The sequence below is a fragment of the Nothoprocta perdicaria genome, unplaced genomic scaffold (assembly GCF_003342845.1).
Source record: "Nothoprocta perdicaria isolate Ctin4 unplaced genomic scaffold, notPer1 scaffold_132, whole genome shotgun sequence".
Lineage (NCBI taxonomy): Eukaryota > Metazoa > Chordata > Aves > Tinamiformes > Tinamidae > Nothoprocta > Nothoprocta perdicaria.
Genome location: NW_020454450.1, coordinates 486,195 through 506,962, shown reverse-complemented (window position 1 = coordinate 506,962; position 20,768 = coordinate 486,195). Strand labels below are relative to the sequence as shown.

General features: G+C 36.6%; 1 protein-coding gene and 1 long non-coding RNA gene across 3 annotated transcripts in view; one reads left to right on the top strand and one right to left on the bottom strand.

Moving 5' to 3' along the window:
• CALCRL (calcitonin receptor like receptor) overlaps positions 1–9,758 on the top strand; it is a 17,994-nt gene extending 8,236 nt beyond the window's left edge. Inside the window, exons 7-12 of the mRNA XM_026033727.1 lie at positions 948–1,101; positions 2,316–2,376; positions 2,511–2,577; positions 5,683–5,901; positions 6,261–6,302; positions 9,396–9,758. Coding sequence (XP_025889512.1) covers positions 948–1,101; positions 2,316–2,376; positions 2,511–2,577; positions 5,683–5,901; positions 6,261–6,302; positions 9,396–9,617 — 765 coding nt within the window. The 3' untranslated portion in view covers positions 9,618–9,758. The remainder of the gene's footprint in view (positions 1–947; positions 1,102–2,315; positions 2,377–2,510; positions 2,578–5,682; positions 5,902–6,260; positions 6,303–9,395) is intronic.
• Positions 9,759–14,169: 4,411 nt separating this feature from the next.
• LOC112942761 lies at positions 14,170–18,623 on the bottom strand. Of its 2 annotated transcripts, XR_003248449.1 has the most exons (4): positions 18,526–18,623; positions 16,404–16,658; positions 14,929–15,009; positions 14,170–14,229 (listed from the first exon to the last, which is right to left on the bottom strand). It is a non-coding gene; the product is annotated as an uncharacterized LOC112942761 (long non-coding RNA). The 2 variants fall into 2 exon arrangements; XR_003248448.1 differs by lacking the exon at positions 18,526–18,623 and having other exon boundaries at positions 16,404–16,659.
• Between the last annotated feature and the right edge of the window lie 2,145 nt (positions 18,624–20,768).

The window sequence follows — 20,768 nt, the reverse complement described above, 5'->3', positions numbered from 1 at the left end:
AGAAAGAAAATTAAATACAGAAAGAAAAACCAAAATTCCCTAACTACAGCTTTTTTTTTTTTTTTTAGTTAGATCTGGAAGACAAATTAAAATTCTGTAAAAGTTAGGGCAAAAAGTACAGAGATTCTAGGAACTGGATAAGACAAAATTGTTTTTCTCCTGTAAAAGCCCATAAAAGTAGGCTTGAAATAACTGAGAATCCATTGACAAGTGAGTTAAGGAGTAGAGCATGATATTGATTTATGGTTAACGTTAGACTAACTGCCAGAAATATATCTAGTCTCTAATATAACCAATAATTTCAGAGAAAATAATGGATCCACACTGTTCAAAACAGATTCAACAAAATTATCTGTTGTTACTTTTTCACAACCTCACCTTTTAGTCYTTACAATGAACTATATTATGATATTTTAATTGAAAAGTATTTTAGGGTACTTTGGCATAAATGTATATTTAGTCTCAATAGGATAGCTTCCCACCAGCATCTGTCATGCAGATTCTTATGAAAAGGTTATAACCCAAAGTATTGTCAGCAKTTTCTAAATGTAATTAATTCTCTGGAATACTTACGTGTAGTGGTTAGTATAAGAGAGGATTATTACACCAGGAGAATTTTACAGTGCAGTTACCATCAGATAATTTAAGGGCTGCCTGTTGACTGGAATGGTCAAAATAAACAATACTTACAATTAAAAGGGAAAATGTCATTATTGTTTCTTGCCATCATGCTTGAGGATATCAAGGTTCCTATGGTGATGAATAAAATACAGGCTCAACTACAGACTTTGTCACAATAAAATGCATAATTACAGAAAAGCAGAATAAATACTAATATTTGATGACATTTTTTCTTCCATTTTTTTTTCTTTCACTTTACAAATGCATTTCTGAGGTTTTTGTCGCTTAAGTATTTGTGTTGTTTATATTCTCTGCTTTTTCTGCAGGTTAGTTGCAAAGTGTCCCAGTTCATCTACCTGTATCTAATGGGCTGCAATTACTTTTGGATGCTGTGCGAAGGCATTTACCTGCATACCCTCATCGTGGTGGCAGTTTTTGCTGAGAAACAACACTTGCTGTGGTACTACCTTCTTGGCTGGGGTAATGAAATTTCATATTCTGTATTTTCAGGGCACTGTTATCTTGTATTGCTCCTTATAAAAATGTGCTTTTCATAAGAAGGTGAATGTTCTGCCCTTTGCTTCTCTGAGCTGCTGCTTTGAACGATGATGACATATGTCTGTGTGTGGTGGCTCAGCAGGCCTATAACACAGGAAGCTCTGTGTGCCTCTATCTTTGCTGAATGAGAGATTATGCATTTCTGGAGTCAGGAAGTGACTCCTCCTTTGAATAGAGAAAATAAGCCTCCTATTATTAAAAAAAAAAGATGTTAAGTAATTATTCATTGTTCCTCATCTCCAAGATGTTTATACAGGAATGGATGTTTGTTTTCAGAGAAGTCTCGCCATGTCTAGGGCGGAGAGTCAGAATCGAGTTAGACATGGCCAAGCATTTATTTTTCCAGCAGCTCCATTTGACCTGTATTGTTCGCTAAGCAAACACAGAATTGCTTTAGCTGAAGACCTGAAGTAATAACTAGCAAAACTAACAAGTCAAGCCCAGTAGTTTCAGATAATGCAGAGCAGCACATTCACAAAGTGCAAGTGAAGGCTTTTTCCTCAGCTTCGGTATACGAGCACAGAACATTCAGCTGTGACGTGCCCTGGTGCTTCTGCTCCTAGCTATCTCGCCGCACTCACAGACCAGACATAGTGATGAGATCAGAGGTGCTCAGCAGTTTCTGAAAATCAGGTATAGGTAGGATATCAAGCATCCCAAATCACTATTTGTTTTTTTCTTTGAGAAAGCTTTTAGTTCAGCATGATTTTCACAGTCCATTTTCAAATATTTTTGCAGGCAATACTGTTTTTTGAATATCCGGTAAATACCACTAAAAACATTACCAGCATTTTTAATCGTTCTTTAAAACTATGATCATATGTACACTTACCTATTTAGTATTACTGCGAGTTGCAGTCTGAAAAAAATCTGTGTTACTAAGGGCTGATTGTTATGTTTTAAATAGCTATAATTTGATTGCCTTTTTTTTCTCCTGTGTTTCTGTGTATTTCCTGCTAAGATAGTAGGAATAAAGCCTCATACTCACGTCCAAATGAAATTTCAGAAAATAAAATTACAAGGATCATTTAAGTTTCTGTTGGTGAGCTGAAAATGCGGAAGATTCCTGTAAGGGATGCAAATTACCTAGTTATTAGTCAGGTTTATATAAAGTAAATGTTGTTTTTCCTTCATAGGTTTTCCGCTGATCCCTGCATGCATACATGCTGTTGCAAGAAGTTTATATTACAATGACAAGTAAGTAGCTTCTTCACTTGCTTTGCAAAACTGTTACATCCTCTTTAAAGGAGGAAAAAAAAAAAAAAAAAAAAGGAAAGGAACAGATAATAAACTATCAAATATATATTTTTTTTCTTTCCCTGTTTCTGTAGTTGCTGGATCAGCTCTGATACTCATCTGCTGTACATCATCCATGGTCCTATTTGTGCTGCGCTGTTGGTAAGCATTTTTCAGATCACTTGTTTTTCTTTCTTATTTTGTTCATGATCTTAGAAATCGATAAGACTAGGGCTAACATTTACGGGCAACTGTCATTTGCAGGATTCTCTCTTCATCCTGTAGGGTGCTTTAGACACACAAAATAACAAATCCTGACCTTAATAAGGAGCTATATCGTGGGCCTACAAGAAACTCAGGTTTTGCAGTACTGGTTATCATTACATCTAAGTCCTAGTGACAAGGAAGTTCTAAACATTGCCTGGAGTGCTGGAAGGACAAGTTCAAAACCCTCCTTTAGCTGACGTGCTTCAGTCCTCCTTTCTGACTGCCCAGGCCGGTACAACTAGGCTAGACCTGAGTGGAGTGCAGAYGGAGCTCTGCTGCATGTCATAGAACTGACCACAGGTGGGAATYCAGTAAAGGGAGAAATCAGAGCAGGAGCCTGGAAAAGGATGAGGGGAAGTAGTTCTGCAACTATAYGTGGCTCCCTCTGTCCTAGTACTGATCTAGCCATGTGTGCTTTGGCYCTTGTGGTATTGTAGCTCCTCAGCTTCACAGATTCCCATAATCTTTTAGAGAGCAGAATCCTGCCAGCATAATTTGTGCTAGGATTTGTGCTAGCAAGCAAGCTAGCACAAATCCTTGCTACTTGAAGACATTAAATTCTAGGCAAGTAACCTAGAATTCTAGGCAAAAAAAATGCATTGATACAAATAAATGTACTAAGACTGACCTTAACCTACGCGATTCAGTCATGTTATGGCTAAACAGCAATAGATGAGCAATAAAAGGAAACACTAATGTTCAATATACAGCTACTTACACAAATATCWCTATAATTAGTATCTAAGAATGTCTAATGCAGATAACACTGCACTGTAGAGGCTGTCTACATGTAGAACTCAATTAGCTGCTTATTACATATATTAGAGTAATTTCTCCTATTGTAACAGAATCTTCAGGCTGACCTAACAAAGATATTTTATGTCTACTGACTTTTCTTATGGCTTTTCAGATAATGCAGCGAAGTTCATTAGGAAAGAAAATATTCACTAGACTTTTGGAAACCATTTCAGTCTGTGCACGGAGAATTCTCCCCAAAGCCCACTCACAGAGCTTGTGGTTCTTGTGACTGCCAGACTGCCACATTTTCATTCATAGGAAGATTAGCTGGTAAATTTATGTTTCAAGAATGCTCTAATAACCTGATGTGCATGAAGCACTCTGCCCATGAAACTGAGATCATGACCCTTAAGGTTTGGATTATTACTGATAATGCTCTGTCCCAATAGTTAGGTCTGCCATATATGTTCATGTAAAGACATATTAATGCTCTAATCTGCATACCTAAAACCAAATCCAAAATCATTTTAATCTTTCTTGCTTTCATCTTAAGCAGAAGGATTCACAGAAATTGATGGGAGTTTTTGCTCATTTCAGTGGCATGTATGTTGTGTTGTCTGCATTTACACACTATAAAATTTGACATGTACACCACCTTTCATGAAGTGATCACTTTATAGGATTTTAGTCATTTTTCTCTTAGCAGTGACATGCACAAAGTCACCCTGAAACTAGGGACAAGACTCCTACTGACTTCAAATGCACTGGATTAGTCTAATCTCGGGCAGTCAGGTCTTCACAGAAGTCAACATTAGGAATGTCATTCAATATCACTGGAGTTATAATAAATCTCATTAATGTGTGTAGTTTTGGTGGAATCTGTGTCGATTTCCTTTGCAAAATGCAAAAACATCAGGAGAAGCTGATTGAAAACTTTTCTCTTGCTTTTCAAATAAATTTACGGTGCTAAGACAAGAAAAATGCATGTGGGAATAATGAAGATTAAACACAGCTACACATTTGGCTTGTGATATGTATGATATGAAAATACCTTAAAAGTGTGTCTTTCCTTTCTGGCAACTATAAAATTTAATATGTCAATTCAGAAAAGACAAGCCAGGGATGAAGTGAGAAGATAAGTGCATGTGTTTAGGCTGTGTGAACAGAACCTTCATTTGCTTAAGCAGCTTGCTTGCCAGATACAATTTTCACACTTTACTAAGCATGACCTGCTTTAGTAGATGTTTAAGCAACAATATTAAACTGCAAATTAGATAACAAGGGAAACAACACTGTTTCTACTAGCAGAAGCAAGATCTCAAAGAGCATGAAGGGGATTGTCCAAGGGGTGCCAGGGAGAATTGGCAAAAGCCAATGGGAATTAGGCCTTTAACTCTTGTATGGCACTGAAAAATCCTACAGTTACATAAAGTTAACAACGCTGCTTTTACAATCCCTGTAATTATGTAACTGCGGTCAGATCCAGGTCAAAGAAGCTCTAAATGGGAACAGACATAAGTTGCATTTTGATTTAAGTTGTATTCAGTTGCCCACTTAATTGTAAAAGTTTGTCTAAGCAACCACAACTGAAGAAATACTTTGGGAATGAAACAGTAACACTGCTAGTGTTATGTGAACTTTTACTCTAGGAAAATATTGATCAAAATGGAGGAGAAAAAAATAAAAAAGTAACAGAGCTGAACTTAAGTGATAGCAGTATTGATTTCAGAGTAGTTTTTGTAGGTCTATCTTCTTACAGTTGGCACTGCAGCCACTGAGAAAAAGGCAATTTAAAATTAGTTAATTCCATTATTTGTATAACCAATATTTAGCCGTTTTAAATGAAAAGCTTTTGCTAAGTATTTTATTCCTCACTGCCCTTTTGTCTTAAATTAGCTTTTGAGACTATGTTATAGGAATTGGTCTTGTTGCTATACTGGTGGCCTGAAAGAAATTTTCTTTTTTTAAATCACCATCAAGGGTTCTATAACATTATCTGGGTGGATATTTCATTAATAAATGAGAGGACTGGACATAAAAATTCAATGTCAGAGCCTGCTCTCTTAAGGATTTTAAACATACTCTAATAGAGTCTCTTGAATGTGTTTTCAGCGAGATTTAACTGTTTATTATTTAATCAGTGATATCCACGTACTATGAGTTTACTTCCTCTTGTCGTCTTTTTTTAGTTTTATAAAACTGTCYGTGTGTATTTTTTTCATCCCCCTGAATATCTTCTCTGCCCTTTGATTTTTTCCCCAGGTGAATCTTTTCTTCCTGTTGAACATYGTTCGCGTTCTCATCACGAAGCTGAAGGACACCCACAAGGCAGAGTCCAACCTGTACATGAAGGCCGTCCGCGCCACCCTTATCCTGGTTCCCCTGCTCGGCATCGAGTTTGTGCTCTTCCCGTGGCGGCCYGAGGGCCGCATCGCCGAGGAGGTCTACGACTACGTGATGCACATCCTCATGCACTACCAGGTAGGGCCCACGAAGCAGCCTCTGGGCTGCTGGGTTCTGGGGCCATTTCCCCCAGCAAATGGAGGAAAAATAATCGCTAGATTTTAGTTTTTAATGGGAAGAGCTTTATACAGTATTCCTGCTTATAAATATATTGCATTTTCTCAATGCACTGAATTTTCTTGAGGAAAAAGTACATAGCTTGGTGGGCAGCTGACCCACTTGTTTTTACTACTACATCTTTAGAAATAATTCCCTAGGTTTAGGTTTGTAATACCTTTTCCCTTTTGCTGTCTATAGCTGAATTTTATCATGCAATTATCACATACCTGAAGAAATCTGTAGTACCTGTAATTGAGCAAAATCTTTTTATTTTGCAGGGTCTACTAGTGGCTACAATTTTCTGCTTCTTTAATGGAGAGGTAAAAGTTTTTTTTGTTGTACTTGTCCTTTTTTTAAGATGTTTCAATTATTTTTCAGCAATTAAGGATATGGTTAGCCAAAAATATACATAATTTTTAAATCCCTAAATTCACTTGTTAAATGTAAATATTTTTAAAAAGCAAAAAACTTGCTGCTAAGGGTAGAGATTGGGAAAGAAGTGGGAAGAAATATGCCATGGTTGTATTGTAAGTACCATAGGGCTGACTCTTTTGTGCTCAGAACTAGCCGCAGCTCCTGATTACAGAAGGAACAGAGGACTCTTGTTGCTTTGATATAAATCCTCAGTAAATATCATATAAAGCAAAGTGTAATTCAATATCTAGAGAGGGATATTTCTCTCTAGAGGAAGTCATCACTAAGGTGTCTGTTATCCTAGAGATTCAGTAGATAGTCTTTCAACTAGAAACTGGCACCCAAGCTTTACACTTACAAGGTCTCACAGGCTTAGACTGACGTGATAGAAAGTTTTTTAAAAACACACGCACAAATTTGAATTTTCTTATGAGTCTTGCTAGTAAAAGAAAACTACCTAAAAAAAAAAAAAAAAAAAAAAAAAAACCACCACCATGAAAACCCCAAATCCAACTAAATCTTTCCAGCACTTTTGGCAGGAAAGGAACTATAATCTGCACTTACTCCTGCAGTTTCCTTGTTTGTTCTACATTTAGAGCTGTTGCCCTTTATGGCTGTAAGCAGAAGTGTGAGAGTAAGCAGATGTGTTCATATGACTGAACACTTAGCTTTCTTAATCAGATGTCATACATTTTTTTTTTTTTTTGGTGTGGTTGCACCAACTTATTGCAGGGTAATATTTACTTATGCACTAAATATTTGGCCAGTGTAAGAACTGATTCAAGCAGAATCACCCTTCTTCCTCCTCTGAATCTTCCTRTGGTTTTAGGATTTTATTTCTTCTTTTAAGAGATGCATGAGTGCTTCTGTTTTACTCTCAGTACTTCAACCAACACTATTTTATAAGATCCCTGCATTTTTTGTTTATTGCATTGTATTCTAGAAGACATTTATTGCCTTATAATTGGAATGATAAGATACAATGTGGGAAGAGGGACAGTATAGTTAGGAAAGAAGTGTGGAAAAAAACTGTTTCCTGGAAGATTCTGCTTCTGGCAGAYGTGCTACAGGCATGTGTGTGTATTTCACTGCCATCACACAGCCTCAGCCTGTGCCTTAGTCATGGTGTATGAGGTGCTTCTTCACCATCACTGGTCATAGCAGCAACTCAGTACAAACTGTACAAACCCCTTAGGCATCAAAGGCTGGTGTTAACGCTTCTGTGCTGTTTTGACAACTGTAAATTATGGATTAGCAATCGATATCAAAATTGGAATTATGAATGACAATAGTTTTAAAAGCTTTTTTTTTTTTTTTCAGTGGGGTATTAGCAATTGAAAAATGCTAGAAAGTTGTAATTTCCTTTTATCCATACCTGAGTATTTCCCAGCTGCTGTTGTACCACTTGGCCTTCTGTATGGAGTACCAGGAGCCCAGCCCTGCTCAAGCAGGGGCTTGCAGGCCACCCCTGGCCCACACGGGATAATAAAACAGACTGCAGTAGAGAGATGTGGTGAAAAAAAACATAAACAGCATCCAAAAAAAAAAAATAGCAGATATGACCTGTTAACAGTGCAAAGGCCAAGGAACATGTGCAAATTTCTTGGGCAGTGCAGCCTACGATGGGGGTGTCAGTGCCAGCACTAATATAGAGTACAGGTAAGTTTGTCAAATAACTTCCTTATGTTATTGATTTGATTCTTTTCTTACCATTCAACATTTTGTTTGTTTGAAATATGATGTTGCCTCTTAATAGGGGTATTTCAATACCAGATTGCAGTAAATCTAAAAATTACATCCTAATATATTTAGGATTACATTTATTTTATTTTTCATAGCCAAAACAAAAGTAGACAAAAGAAGCCATTATGTTATAAAAACTTTGAGCCAAGATGGAAGAAACCCTTAAGCCATATGGAAAAATCCTAAAAAATCTTTACCCACAAATTAATATTTAGCCATGGATGGTTATTCACTGCTAAGTTTAGCTTCTAAGTGAAATGAAAGCTGTGATTTTGAGTGAGGCTGGGGCTAGTGGCCATGCTATGGTTTACGTGCTATAAATGTACGTGTGCATCCCTTGGCTTTCTTGACCATGAACTTAATGACCAAGAACTGGTCATTAAGCACAGACCCTGCCTGAAGAGAAAATTAAATATTTGTGATCTGTGGGCAGGTTTTTTTGACAGCTGGTACTTAGAAGAGACCTTTTAAAACAGCAGCTACAACAGCTATTGGCAGTCTCGTCATTGTTCCCTTGGCATCTTTCCTGAAAAACTAATCCCATGTGAATTATGTGACTCTTCATCAATCCAGTATGCACAGGTGTTTAACCGTGTTGTAGTAGAAGAAGCCCATGATAAACATGACATCCTTACAGTGGAGAGATGTAAACAAGCTGCGGCCTTCAACTATTTTAATCAGCTTTATTTTTAACCACAGTTGAAATGTGTGCTGAATGCAGGTCAGGAAATAGAACTTCTAGTTGTTTGATTAAAGCATAGTCAATAATTTAAAAATGCCTTTCTTGTATCAGAGCTGTAGCAAATGTAAATCATGGTTCAGTGAAAGCAAAGGAATTTGCAGCTGCTGAAGATATGACCTTTTAACTATGCACATCAAAAGAATCACTTCTTTTACATCTGTATTTCTATTCTGTCCACTTGGGACTTCAGTTCACAGGGGAGAAAGCAGAAAGTTGTGTTGCGGCTGCCACGTGTCATCTATGATCTGTGCTTTTCCTGAGCACCTAATACACCAGCAATGTAAAAATGTAATTATAGCTCTCTGAATTTGCCAAGGAMTAATGCCTGTGTGAACTGTAATTCTTTCAGAATGTCTCATGTACCATATCGTATGTAGGGACCCTGATTTTAAAAGCTTACTGAGCCCTTACCCTCTAGTATCATGAGCACCATTTATTCTGGCATTCAGGATGTATGAAATATATCTTTCTACATACTTTATATGCATTTCTTTTCCTTTGCTTCCTGGCATAGGTCCAAGCTGTTCTGCGGAGACACTGGAATCAGTACAAAATCCAGTTTGAGCACAGCTTCAGCCATTCAGACGCCATGCGCACAGCCTCCTACACCGTGTCATCCATCAGCGACGTTCAGGGCTACAGCTACAACCACGACTGCACCAGCGAACATTTAAATGGGAAAGGCTACCATGACATGGAGACTGTTGTTTTAAAGACGGAAAAGCTGTATGGGTGACTGCCAGACTCCGTGGCTGCCGGCGTGTCGCACGCACAACTCGTGAACTTGATTGATTTGACTTCATGGCCAGAAGCAGTTTTGCCTAACTTGGGATATGTTTTCTTCCTGAATGATGCAAACTAAAACCACACTTTTTTTTCTTATGTGTATATACATATGCATATACATGTTTGTGTTTCTGTGTATCTATATMCTATGGACACCTGTGCATATATATGTGTGCATATATATCTATATATATGCATTTATATAAGTACATATGTTAGAATACAAACTTTGCCTCTTCAGTTTCTACTGTGTAGACAAAGTTGGCAATTTTTTTTTGTACAAAGGGAATCAATGAAGGATTTCTTTTTCTCTTGGAAGTTTGTATAAAGACTGCATTGTATTGAAGCCACTTCATTTGCCTATAGACATTTAGTGTAAATACCATATTTACCAGACTATTGTCTTAATTTGACCTAAAAGATAGCAGAAAGAAATGGTGCAATAATGGGAGTATATTGTCCAGGTTAATTTTGTGTCCACCATCTGACTCATAGGGGGCAAAAAAAAAAGAAAAAAGATAGTCTAAGTTAATAGTGTGACAAATACTGATTCAGAGCCAGTTTGGTAGTACTAGTCTTTTAAGTGAAGCATACAGAAGCCAGTGTAAGTTTAAGACTCTACCTGCTTTCATACTGCAACTGAATACAGTAAGTTTTGAGGGTTTTTTTATGTTTAAGCTGTTTTCACATACATGGGTGTATCACCTTCTCTGACTGGAGTTCATGGAAGCTTCTTATTGATTTTAATGCGGAGAATATCTATGAGGTCTTACTGCGAGAAAGAAAAGTGCAGAATAACTGTAAGTCCCTCCAGATGGTAATTCATGACTGGGCCGAGGGGACTTTATTTTGTGCTTAAGTAAGTACGTGACTGGGAAAAAAATCATGTACAAATTGTGATGGTGGTGTTTAGGGTTGTCTGGTTTTATGTAGTGCTCTGGCCCTGTGCCTGATACCTTATTCCTTAATTTTGGGACAACATTTTGATTAATTTTGTAGCTTCCTTGGGAAAAGCATGCAAAATTGAATGATGTGATGCCTTTAAAGCCAGAGATTAAATTCAGATTAATTTGTTTGATTAATGTTAGCAATGTCATGAATGTTTCCAAAATTAATTATAAAGTTTGATTTATAAAAGAAGCTTTGAGATTGATAAATTTTTATATTATTAGGCCTTAGATCAGATTCAGTCTTCTCATAAACCATCAGTAAGTTGTTTTGTTGGTTGTATTGGCAAATAAAGGTCTCTGTGAAAATGATGAGGCTGTCAGGAAGGTCTGGAGGTCCTTAAATATAAGGATTGAGGTGAAGGTGGGTTTGTTAATCTTTTTGCTTTAAAGMAATAATAGAAGCTGTTTTTTCTTTGTCAGTTCACCTAAAGTGGGAGAGCATGATATGATGTGAGTGTAAAACTTACTAGAATGTGCAAAAGTAGAAAAAGGAATACTGGTTTATTTTGCAGAGATAAGTCTACTTGAAATGGAAAAAGAGAAGTGGAGAAAGTTGATAGGTTATTCTACTGCTAATATGTTTTAGGTGCACTTATGTCAATACAAATCTGAAAGATAGGTCCTTGTGAGACCACTTTGGTTTTCAGCAATTAATTCATTTTTGCCTTTTAGTAAATTTAATTAGCACCTAATTAATGTGCTGTTGCAGTGTTTATTGGTTTGTGACTTCACGAGGCTGTAAATGCTTTTTATTTAGATGGAAAACATTAGGGGGGTGTAAGTTCATGTAAATTGCACCTTTACATAGTGTTTTAGAGTTCCTAGTCTGGTGTTTGAACTCAGAAAGTAGTTTTGTCTTATTAACAAGTTAGGTTCATAATATAGAATCCCAGATGGGCTGCACAAATTAAGATTTCTGTTCTTCTGCAAGACTGATGCAAAGTTTCTGATATGCTCTACTTGGAGTTGTGTGAAATATGGCAATCAGCTCTTATATTGCAAGAATACAGCCTTGGTATCTGTTGTAACATGATTAGAAGTTATTTACAGGTGTGCCTTCTGAGCTACATATTATTGTTTAGTCTGTGCAACGTTTGGAAAAAGTGTTCTGTGGGTGCACAAAATTCCTGTTCTTGCATAGCTTTACACAGTGGGGACCAGATCAGAGCTGTACTCTTGCTGTCAGTGGAACTCATTAATTTTAAGATTCATGGCTGTTTGGCTCCTACTATTCCTGGTCTGTATCCTGGGTTGTTTTCAGATACATGCATTTGGTGWGCCCCACTTCCAGAAACCATGGGAAATAAGGTACCAGTTGCAGATCAAAGCCCAGGCAGATACCTGTCTATTCTAAAAAGTGCTGTTAAGCCCTTTCAAGGCATATAATCAGTCAGTTATTTCAGTGGTACCATGGGTTGTTGTAATTAACACATAAATGACAGTAGAGAGTGTAATAAAATATTAAATTCTATGAATTCAGCTTTCTTTTCAGCTCTACAGTTCAAATTTAATAGACTGTGTAACCAAATCTGTTTCATTWAATGCAAGTTACTGGATTCTGATAGCTCCCTGTCCACTATCAGAGAAATTTGTAAGGGGAAATTAGGAGGGGGGCAAAAATAACATTTTTGTATAGCTATTATTCTAATACTTCTAGGTGGACAACCACAGCCTGTTTCTAGGAGCACTTGTCTTGAATTTGAAAAAGAAACATACATGCAGGTGAATATGCAAGAAAATGTTCATGTCTGGCCCTGGCAGAGGAGCACTACCATTCCCCACCTCTTCTGGGGTTAGCTAGCCCAGTTCCTGTTCTGTACTGGAAAATACAAATTCCCTATTTCCTCTTCCTACCTCATCRTTTTCACTTCATTCACAGCCCAGAGCAGGCTCTGCTCCATAAAAATCTTTTGTCATAAATTAGATCAAAGCCTTATATTCATATTCCTCATGTTTTCTACTTTAGCAAAAAATTTAGCTTTTATCTATGTTCTCTGTGGTGATGGGACTATGAGAGTCTTTTGAACATGCAAACATTTCTGTTGTTTGCACTTTGTTGGCTATCTAGTGAGGGTTTTCTTATATCAGTCCAAAAGGGGCTAGGGAAATACTTGCCTTGTCTAGGAGCTTGTCTTATATTTGGTATCTGTAATATAAGGATGTTAGTTTTCYATGACATGGATTGTCTATTTTGAATGCTACTGTCTTCAGTTAAGATGATAAATGGCACAGAGAGATAGCATGATAGAGCAGGATTCATGCTCCATTATAGGGCCCTCAGTTTATTTTTTTAATATTAACTTTTTTGTTTGTTTTTTTTGTTTTGGTCATCTATTTGGCTGTAGAAATGCTGCAACATGTACTCTTTTTCATGTCATGAAATATTCAGGCTGGAAATCAGGCAATGTTCAAGTAATGTACTATGTAAATAGGATTAATAGATGCTCTAGCATTGTATTTATTGCTTAGACTAAGAATGAAATGAAAAAATGTGAAATAATTATTTTGGTTTTGCTTTAATTTCCCTTTGTTTGTATGAATCATCATGCATTTTATTCTAAAATACTATGTTTGTGATCAATAAAATATTACATTTATTCAGCTCTTTTGTGTTGTGGTATGGAAATAACAAAGCTGATCCAAACGATGGCTCTCACAGCTATTTCCTAGTGCATGTTAATTTGCTGTTAAGTTACAGAGATAGTCACTACCTAAAACTATTAGGTCTTATCCACTGTAACACATACTCGCTCCTACTTCTGGAGGAGGCTTGCACAGATGATTCCGTAAAAGATAAATGCATTTCTTTTTCTTTACTGAAAAGCATCATACTTAACTTTCTTTGGCTCAGTATTTTGCTCCCTAAAGATAAATAACCCATGGCATTCTAGCCTCTGAGTAGGCAAGGATAAATTACAAGGTTTTGTATTCTACCACATATTAATATTAAAAGAGAACTACCCTTACAATACAAACAGCCTTTGACATTCCAAAATGATATACTATTTAGCACTGCCAACAAATACATTGGAAAAACAAATAAAACCCCAACCAATTTCTTATCACTTCCACAGAATGTCTTTACCTTATGATAGCCACTCCACTGTCTGCAAGATATGCAATGACTTCCTCTGAAAATATTCCAATTATGGTCCCATCCTGGCAGTTATCAAAGTAAAAGCTCTGGTTGAAGGTTTGGGTTTTTATAGATATCRGATTTAAAATCTATATGCAAAGAAAACACAGAATTCATTTGAATGAGTGGACTGAATAAATGAAACAGTGAATAATTCATATGCTTAATTCTAACACAAGTTTTTTTTTTTTTTTTTAAATATTGATAAGCATATCACTAAACACATTGAAACACACATAACAAGCCACAACAAAACACACAGATAAACATTTTAAACATATTTTAAAGTGACCACATGTACCTGGCTGCAAAGTGCCGTTGGGAAGAGCAGGGCGTCTCTGGCACCAACGTGTCTGCTGGTGCTGACCTAAGCTCTTTTTTCTATTGCTGCCTCATGGCAATCTCCTTGATGGTACTGCAGGGAATCTCTTCTGGGCCCACTATGGTGTCTGATTCTGTATTGTCCAGATAATGTGCTGCAGGTAAATAACTGAAAGGTTATACTTCAGTACATATAAGTGATATTTAAATTTAAAGGACAGTATGATCCTAGTAGACATTGCTATGCTATTATCCTCATACTTTACCCTTTTAACACAAGAGATATACTAAAGATTTATGAGCTATAGTCCACTTCTTTCTCGTGAATGCAAAATAGGACCAAACAATTTTTTCTGGTGTGTAATAATATAATAATGCATCTCAATACATACCCATTTTAAATTCGCACACATGAGATCCTCACAGGAACAAAAGCACTGTGTTAAGAAGCAGGTTGCCATTTCGGTGATAACAGTAACKACTATTCAGCAGAAATGATCTTGCTTCTCTCCACTTGCTTTGAACTTATGTCTTTTTATAGTGTTTCGCCATCATCTGTAGGCACTTAGCCTGGCCATGCACTGGAGGATTACATTATTGTATCCTATCAAATTGTGCATCATTAAAATTATTCAGCTTTGTTTGGAGACTCAAAGTCAATTCATCTACATTAGATTAACTGTCTCTGAGGTYTCCAGTCCCAAATCTATTTATGGGTACTCATGCTGTACTCCTGCAACAGGAGTACATGAGAGCTTTGCATTCCCAGCTAGAGCTCCAGGGCTGCAGGACCTGAACTCTCAAGCAACTGTGACAAGAGCCATTTTTACCTGTCAGTGACTGGCTGTGCCTACCTGGTCTTCTAGATAGCCAAGGCAATCTGGGATCCTTTTTAATAGACACTGTCTGGTGCTGTATTATCTGTGCCCTTCTTCCTGCAAGAGAAGGAAACCTGTAAGCCTGCAAGAGAAGAGCTCCCCAAGACAGTCATCTCAGGTGTGAATTTGAACATGGCCACCCATACGCTGGTGTCCTTTTGTTTAAATAAGAAGTTTTCTTGTCTGCTTTGAATTTTTCCTGGCTATGTTTTAAGAACCAAGATAGACTTATTCAACATCGAAAGTTTTTTTTAAATAAACTTATAATAATAGTAATACAGTACTTACTGTACTCGTCAGTAAGTGTTACATACAATGGCCATTTACCAAAACAGCAATTCCAGACCACAAAACAGCAATTCCAACTCCCCTTGTGGACACTGTTCCTCCAGACTAAGAAAAGTTTGTATATTCTTATTTTCAGTTTTCTTTATTTGTGCTGGAACAAAACATTTTAACTATAAAAAAAAATTCTTGAATATGTATTTTGGGAAATTTCCAAGCACGCACTCTCTACCAGTAGCCAATGGGTAAGGAAAACATAATGCTTTCCAGGACTCCAGGGCATATTTGGGATCTACAAATCAGCATTCTCTATATTAGGTCCTTGAAGAACCTTTGCTTAATAAATTTGTAGCAAAAAAAATTTCTTTTTGCTGTTGTTATTGTGACAAAAGYTTCCGTATCTGATATAGTCCATCCTTCAGCAAACAGTTACAGCAATGAAAGCAAACAGCTCTAGCTTATAGAATCAAAAAAGGTGTAAATACCCAGGCTTGCAACACAACAAGGTGAAAAAAATGTTACAGAAAGTTTATTACAGCCTCCAAACAGCATCAATAAAAGTCTACATGGGGGCTGTATGTATATTTTACAAATGCACAAAAAMCACATAGAAACTGCAACTAGTGTTTGCAAGAGCAGTAAAGCAATATTCTATATTCTAAAGCCAGTTACCCAGTAACTTTGGCTCTACTCCAGTGTAATTCTTCTGAACTCAATATACTCTTGGGTCAAGATTCTGATGTCGAGTACACTAGAGGCAATGTACCTGGACATAACGAAAGAAAAACATTTCTCTTCCTCAGCCAGATCTTACTCATCTCATTTAGCATGGATTTCTATAGTAGTTACTGAATGGATTGATCAATGAGCAAAAACCTTTAAGTAATCACACCTGTTGACATCTGCAAGACCTCTTTTCCTGTGCACTATATCCATGAACATTTAGAGTCATTCTTTGGCTTCTGATTAAAAGAGAAAAGAAATGAAAACTTTTAAAGTAATTATTTTTTCAGTTTTAATTCGGGGCCTTAATTCAGAAGCGTGTAGCTACCCAGATAAGATCATCAATTAATCTAATGCTACGAAACTAACAATCCTTTATGGAAACACTCTTAAATTAATGAGTCAGTAGACCACCAAGCCAAGGTAATAAGATCTGCACGCACCTTTAATCAAATCTATCAGCCTCTTACACATTTAGTTTGTGGTTCTCCCCACCACTGCTGTTGCACTCTGCTGAAGGTTGAGCCTGGTATGTTCTGCACGTGGAGRCGCTGGGTATGGAAGCAGCTCCACGGCCATCACTGACTCCAGGCTCTCCAAGGYGACTTGCACTGGACGCGCTGCAGGGGTTACAGTGATGGCCTCTGGAATAGATGCGACGGTTGGAGCTCAGGAGACAGGATGAGCATGTCAGGATGCTGCAAAATAAGAAGTCATATTTTAGAAAACAGAAAATATATGGTAATGAACAGAAACATTAACAGATTTGCTGTAAACATGTCTGTAGGGAATATTTTCCATCTAACCAGACTTAAAAGCAGTAACAGATCCACTTGGTATGAAAGACTGACACTGCCAGTTACAAAATAGAATGTAAAAAATCCTCCAATGAATATCAACAACCTACACTAGTAGCTCTATAGATGTACAGAGATTTATAAAAAGGTGAAAATTAAAATATTCTGAGACCAATTTCTTTCAGAGCAACAGTCAGCATTACTGCATATTCATTGTTCTTATACATATTTTCTCATCTAAATTTAGACTAAAATGCTTTCATAATCTCTGTTAATATATACTTCTCAACTGAAGACTTAAAAGTAGTACAGATTCATTTTTCTAAATTGTAAATGATTTCTGGCCTCAGTTGAACGGATAGGGTGGAAATTTCTATTGAGAGAATGGAATGTACTCCCAGGCTAGCCCAGCACACCACACTGTCRCCCTGATTTTACAGCCAAGGATTCAAGCCTAACAACTCTACAAACATCCAGTAGAAAATTCAAAATTATACCTACTCATCAGCACTGAATTTATCTGACAGTATTCCTGGAGATTTAACATATATAAGCCTCTGAACAAGCTTTGCAAGCTTGTACAGTACCCGGTACAAGCTTGTACCCGGTAAACATATGTTACTGAGTATTCCCTTTTCTCCTCCCTCCTTTCTCCTTTCCTTTACCCCTTGGCTTCCTAGGACAAAAGTTCACAAGCACAGGGCTGACCCATTTGTTTTCAAGATTACTTATATCACTTGGGCCCTCAGCAACTTCAGTTTACAAATACTTGGCTGCAGTAAGAGATGATAGACTTTTTATTGCTTTTTTCACCCAGAATGAACTCAGACAAAACTACAATCAACTCCTACCTTAATAGCAAAAATAAGCACTTAAATGAATAGATTATTATTTCTTATGACTGTTTAGTTGTATTCTGTGATTGTGATGACCAAAACTCATGAACTCTACCTGCTGTAAAAATCTGGAGAAAGAAAGTGCATTTGCGTTGAAGTGTTTACAGCTTCATTAGAAAAAGGAAAAAATGTAACAAGAGTAGATATTAGTCAATAAAAAGTAACATCTCTTTGTCTAGTCATCAGTAAATAACATGCATCAGGAGAAAACTCTGTAGATATTTCAGCAAAAAGTAATTAAAAATAGGTTATTATCTGAAAGAAAAATAGGAAAGARGTAGAAGGAAAAGTGGGGAAACTGTCTGAAAGGGGAAAGTAAGGGTTCTTGCCAGCAATAGTCCATACAAATCAAACTACAGTCATGTGGCTGTAGGTTTGTGCCACCAGGGTCTTTCAAAGCCTAYGAAACCCACGGAGCACTAGAAAGTCAGTAGAAAGTAGAAAGTCTAACATCTCTGATAGATGATGGTAAAAGACTGTCTAATCTCAATTAGAGCAGAAAACACACTGAACGTGAAAGAGGAATGTGGTAATATGAAGATATTTAAGGAGATACGTTGTCTACTTCTTTCACATTTAGCGAAAACATTTATCATTTGGTGCAGAAATCATCACAGTGTTTGTAAACACCAGGATATGAAACCCCCCAAAAAATAGCTTTCTCAGGTATACAATGTCAGTGCAAAAATAGGATGTTGTTGAAATGCTCAGGAAAGTGTCTTTAAAACCTCTGGGCCAAATGCCAGACTGATATACTGATCAGAAAATCCTATCAATCAGCATATAGTTCATTTACTTTTCATTAGTTATAGTAGATGTGATAAGAGCACTCAGATGAGTGACATGACTGTCAGCATGGCTGAGGAAAATACCTGTAAATGCTGAAGGAAGAAGTGGTAGGCTTGGTTGGAACATGATCCTAGGAGGTAAACGAGACTGGAGTCAAAGCTGATCTCACTCTTTGACAGTGGAGACAGGAGTTATCCCCTGAAATACACAAAAGAAARTGTTCTGAGAGCTACTTCTTTTATCACTCTACTAATTTTGCCCATCCTAAGACATATCACTACATTAAGCATGAGAAAATTACTACTAACAATATGTCCAAAATTCAGAGATGATTAATCACGATTTTAAATAATGAGTGTTACAATATCAGTTGCATCATTCATCAAAAAGATTGACAATTCTATCAGAAACAAAAACTATAGTAATTCAGTGTGTGTCATTTTTCACCTTTCACTAAGTCGTTTAGATTCCTTTTTACTTTTCCATATTATGAAATCATTTCCGAAGCTTAAAATAACTTGGCAGTTCCACAAACATTTTCTGTTTTCTTAACATTTCCCTGTTTACTTATTACATGCATTAGGTTCCTTAACAGTGCTTTCCTGGCAAATTAATAAAAACTTGTGATGTTCTTTAAAAAGAAAAGAAGAGAGCTACCTAATCCCACACAGAGCAAGTCAAAGGGGTCAATTTTGGAACTCTTTATTGAGTAATTCCTTAAAGAAAAAAAAGTCAGTTCTATTAGCTCCAGAAACAACAAAGCAATCTGATAATTTGACCTCTCCGTGGTAGAAAAGACTATATAACAGTGCAGAATGCTCAGGAGCAAAATATGTGAATTGGTACTAACTGGACTAATTGAACTGAACTAGTTAAGGCTCATCCATCTTATACTTTATAATATTACTGAATCCGCACACCTATAAAATATTGCCAATACCTTTAGGACAAAMAAAATACTTTTTAAGTTAGGTGTGTGAGTTTGGCTCCTGGGATAAAAAACGAGCTCTATCATATCAGTGAGGACAATCATAAGGAATTCCAGCCTTGTAGTTTTGAGCTTGCCTTTCTATGTGTTTCTAATATACTATGTATTTCTGCTATATCTGTTATATGTGGAAGTAGGTGCAAGGRAAGTCTTTATAAAATCCCTATGATCACTGGCCGAGGCATGCTCAGTTTCTACAAAATTTGGCTTCTAGACAATATAAGGAATTACAAAATGCTCAGATCTGAGAGATTTTGCTGGTCTGGCAATCTACAGAGAGCAGTAAACACATAAAAAGTGACCTTTCAGACTTACAAGTTGGGCAAACCTGCACATAATTTATTCTTTCCCAAGACAGTGTAAAAGATACCACCCTGACTTGCAGAATATCACATCCAAAATTCAAATGAATTTCTCAAGAGGACAAATCCACCAAAGCATTTCCATTACAATCCATCAATAATTACTTAAATAAACAATTCAGTATATTTTTCCAGCTCTTTGGAAATGTTTAAAATCTTTTGGCTGGATTTTCTTAATGAAATCTCAGACTGAGGCAGGCATTCAACAAATAAAATCAMTCCTAAGAATCAGAATTTTATAAAGTTAAAGCTGCAGAAAGTCAAGGGCAGTTGCCAAGAAACTTTAATATGACGAGTGGTTGCATCAATACCTATACTAAAGACTTATGTATTTTTTGTTCGTTTTGAAATAGACAACTACATCTGTATTATTTTCACCAAATGAATTTCAGAACTTTTGTGTTTCTTGCCCAAATCCCCCCAAGCTACGTAGAAAATCTATTCCTAATTTAATTCTTAATTCAAATAAAGCAGCTAGATTAGAGTAATAGATTGAAGGCAGGGAGGGGATGTAAAGAAACTACTGAACAAAACCAATTCAGCAAACCAATTTTCTTTTGGGAGTACCTGTCTCTTCTCACCATTTTCTAGTTCAACAATTCTGCCAGACATACCTTCCTTAAGGTCAGCAAAATCAGCATGCCATAAAAATAGATTTTCCCAGGTTGTATGTCCCATAGGTTAGGAACTACCCAATTAGGCTTCCAGCAGAATAAACTTCATAGAGCTTGGATTATCATTTATCATCGGAGAATTTATCTTATAGTCATAATGCCATAAGAATATTTCCTTAGTATGTATATTGTTATATTATTCCAGTAGGCTTGAAAGAATGTGTTATCTGCACCGCTCACTAGACAACTGGAAAAAAATGTATTTTTTTGCATCTCTTTTCCAATACATTTATTTTCTACACGATATGATAGATTTAATAGTATTCCTTCAGACATCTGCTTCAGGGGCAAAGGTTCTCAAC